The following is a 2,561-nucleotide window of genomic DNA, read 5'->3' as shown; positions in this document are numbered from 1 at the left end:
CTAATATATTAATAGTCACTATCCATAATATCACTATACAAGAATGAAGAAATATAAATTTTAAAGTTTCTTTTTTGAATCTATAAAGTATTATATAAATATTAAACCTATATATGTGTGCTTACAATTTTAAGATACAACCGAAAGTATGGTTTCTACTGAATCACAGTCCATTGATATGAACCCAATTTCAAAATTAGCTACTTCTACTATTACCACAAGTAATTTATATTTAAAATTTAATTTTTGAATTTATAAAATATTCTAATATAAAATCTAATAAAGTGTGTTTTCAATTATAAGATACAACCGAAAGTATGGTTTCTACTGAATCACAGTCCATTGATATGAACCCAATTTCAAAATTAGCTACTTCTACTATTAGCACAAGTAATTTATATTTAAAATTTAATTTTTGAATCTATAAAATATTCTAATATAAAATCTAATAATGTGTGTTTTCATTTATAAGATACAACCAAAAGTATGGTTTCTACTGAATCACAGTCCATTGATATGAACCCAATTTCAAAATTAGCTACTTCTACTATTACTACAAGTAATTTATATTTAAAATTTAATTTTTTGAATTTATAAAATATTCTAATATAAAATCTAATAAAGTGTGTTTTCAATTATAAGATACAACCGAAAGTATGGTTTCTACTGAATCACAGTCCATTGATATGAACCCAATTTCAAAATTAGCTACTTCTACTATTACCACAAGTAATTTATATTTAAAATTTAATTTTTGAATTTATAAAATATTCTAATATAAAATCTAATAATGTGTGTTTTCAATTATAAGATACAACCGAAAGTATGGTTTCTACTGAATCACAGTCCATTGATATGAATCCAATTTCAAAATTAGCTACTTCTACTATTACCACAAGTAATTTATATTTAAAATTTAATTTTTGAATCTATAAAATATTCTAATATAAAATCTAATAATGTGTGTTTTCAATTATAAGATACAACCGAAAGTATGGTTTCTACTGAATCACAGTCCCTTGATATGAACCCAATTTCAAAATTAGCTACTTCTACTATTACCACAAGTAATTTATATTTAAAATTTAATTTTTTGAATTTATAAAATATTCTAATATAAAATCTAATAATGTGTGTTTTCATTTATAAGATACAACCGAAAGTATGGTTTCTACTGAATCACTGTCCATTGATATGAATCCAATTTCAAAATTAGCTACTTCTACTATTACCACAAGTAATTTATATTTAAAATTTAATTTTTGAATTTATAAAATATTCTAATATAAAATCTAATAATGTGTGTTTTCAATTATAAGATACAACCGAAAGTATGGTTTCTACTGAATCACAGTCCATTGATATGAACCCAATTTCAAAATTAGCTACTTCTACTATTACCACAAGTAATTTATATTTAAAATTTAATTTTTGAATTTATAAAATATTCTAATATAAAATCTAATAATGTGTGTTTTCATTTATAAGATACAACCGAAAGTATGGTTTCTACTGAATCACTGTCGACACTGTCCATTGATATGAATCCAATTTCAAAATTAGCTACTTCTACTATTACCACAAGTAATTTATATTTAAAATTTAATTTTTGAATTTATAAAATATTCTAATATAAAATCTAATAATGTGTGCTTTCAATTATTAGGTGAAACTGAATGTATTTCTGATATGGAGCCAAATTCAATATCAGCTGAATTTACATTAACTTCTAGTAGCTTAGCATTTTTTATTAGACCCGCTAGTAATGAATCAGTAGAAATCAAATTAGCTTTTTTAAAAAGTCATCCCATTCAACCTCTTGTTTTAAGTAATGATAAACTTCCATTTGATCCTCAAAAAATGTATTATCAGACTTTAAGTGATTCTCAAAAAGTTCAGCGCAAATGGTTATCTTATTGTTCTTATAGTAAAAGAATATTTTGTACTACATGTATGACATTTTGTCCACGACGTGAAAATATTAGCAATTTAGTAACTGGATTAGAAGTCTTAAATTCGAAAAATGTTTATGGTACAGTTAAAAAACATGAACAATCAAAAACACACGGTGAAGCAGTTTCTGCTTTACTACAAGCTAACTTAAACAAAAATATTGAGAGTTGTATTAATATTAATTTAAGGGAAATTCATTCCAAAGAAGTAGAATTTAACCGTTTGGTCATTAAAAGGCTCATTGATATAATAATGTTTATTGGTAGGCAAGGATTAGATTTTCGTGGTAAAGATGAAGCAGCTTATAGCTTAGAGGATAGGACTATTAATCATGGAAATTTTTTGGAACTAGTATTGCTTATTAAAGATTATGATGTTGTATTGAATATGCATGTTAAAAATTGTATTGAGTTAAGTAAAAAACGTAAAGCTGGAGGTAAAAAAAATAATAATACTCTTTCTCAGACCCGTGGTAGAGGATCTTTAGTAACATTTCTATCAAAAACATTTATAAATAAAATTGTTTTAGTTATTGGTAATTTATTACGAGAGAAAATAGTAAATGAATTAAAAGAAGCCCAAAGTTTTAGTATTTTAGTAGACTCGAC

The 2,561-nt window shown here is 24.4% G+C and overlaps 1 protein-coding gene across 1 annotated transcript in view; it reads left to right on the top strand.

Annotated features, from left to right (window-relative positions):
• Positions 1-1,150: 1,150 nt before the first annotated feature.
• The window catches only part of LOC115035009 (zinc finger MYM-type protein 1-like), a 5,309-nt gene continuing 3,898 nt past the window's right edge, over positions 1,151-2,561 (top strand). The window contains exons 1-3 of the mRNA XM_029492646.1: positions 1,151-1,237; positions 1,320-1,406; positions 1,489-2,542. Of these exons, the coding sequence (XP_029348506.1) occupies positions 1,690-2,542 (853 nt within the window). The 5' untranslated portion in view covers positions 1,151-1,237; positions 1,320-1,406; positions 1,489-1,689. The remainder of the gene's footprint in view (positions 1,238-1,319; positions 1,407-1,488; positions 2,543-2,561) is intronic.

This window comes from Acyrthosiphon pisum, unplaced genomic scaffold (assembly GCF_005508785.2).
Source record: "Acyrthosiphon pisum isolate AL4f unplaced genomic scaffold, pea_aphid_22Mar2018_4r6ur Scaffold_32;HRSCAF=206, whole genome shotgun sequence".
Classification (NCBI taxonomy): Eukaryota; Metazoa; Arthropoda; class Insecta; order Hemiptera; family Aphididae; genus Acyrthosiphon; species Acyrthosiphon pisum.
The sequence above is the reverse complement of the archived record's forward strand: the minus strand, read 5'-3'. Positions and strand labels throughout refer to the sequence as shown.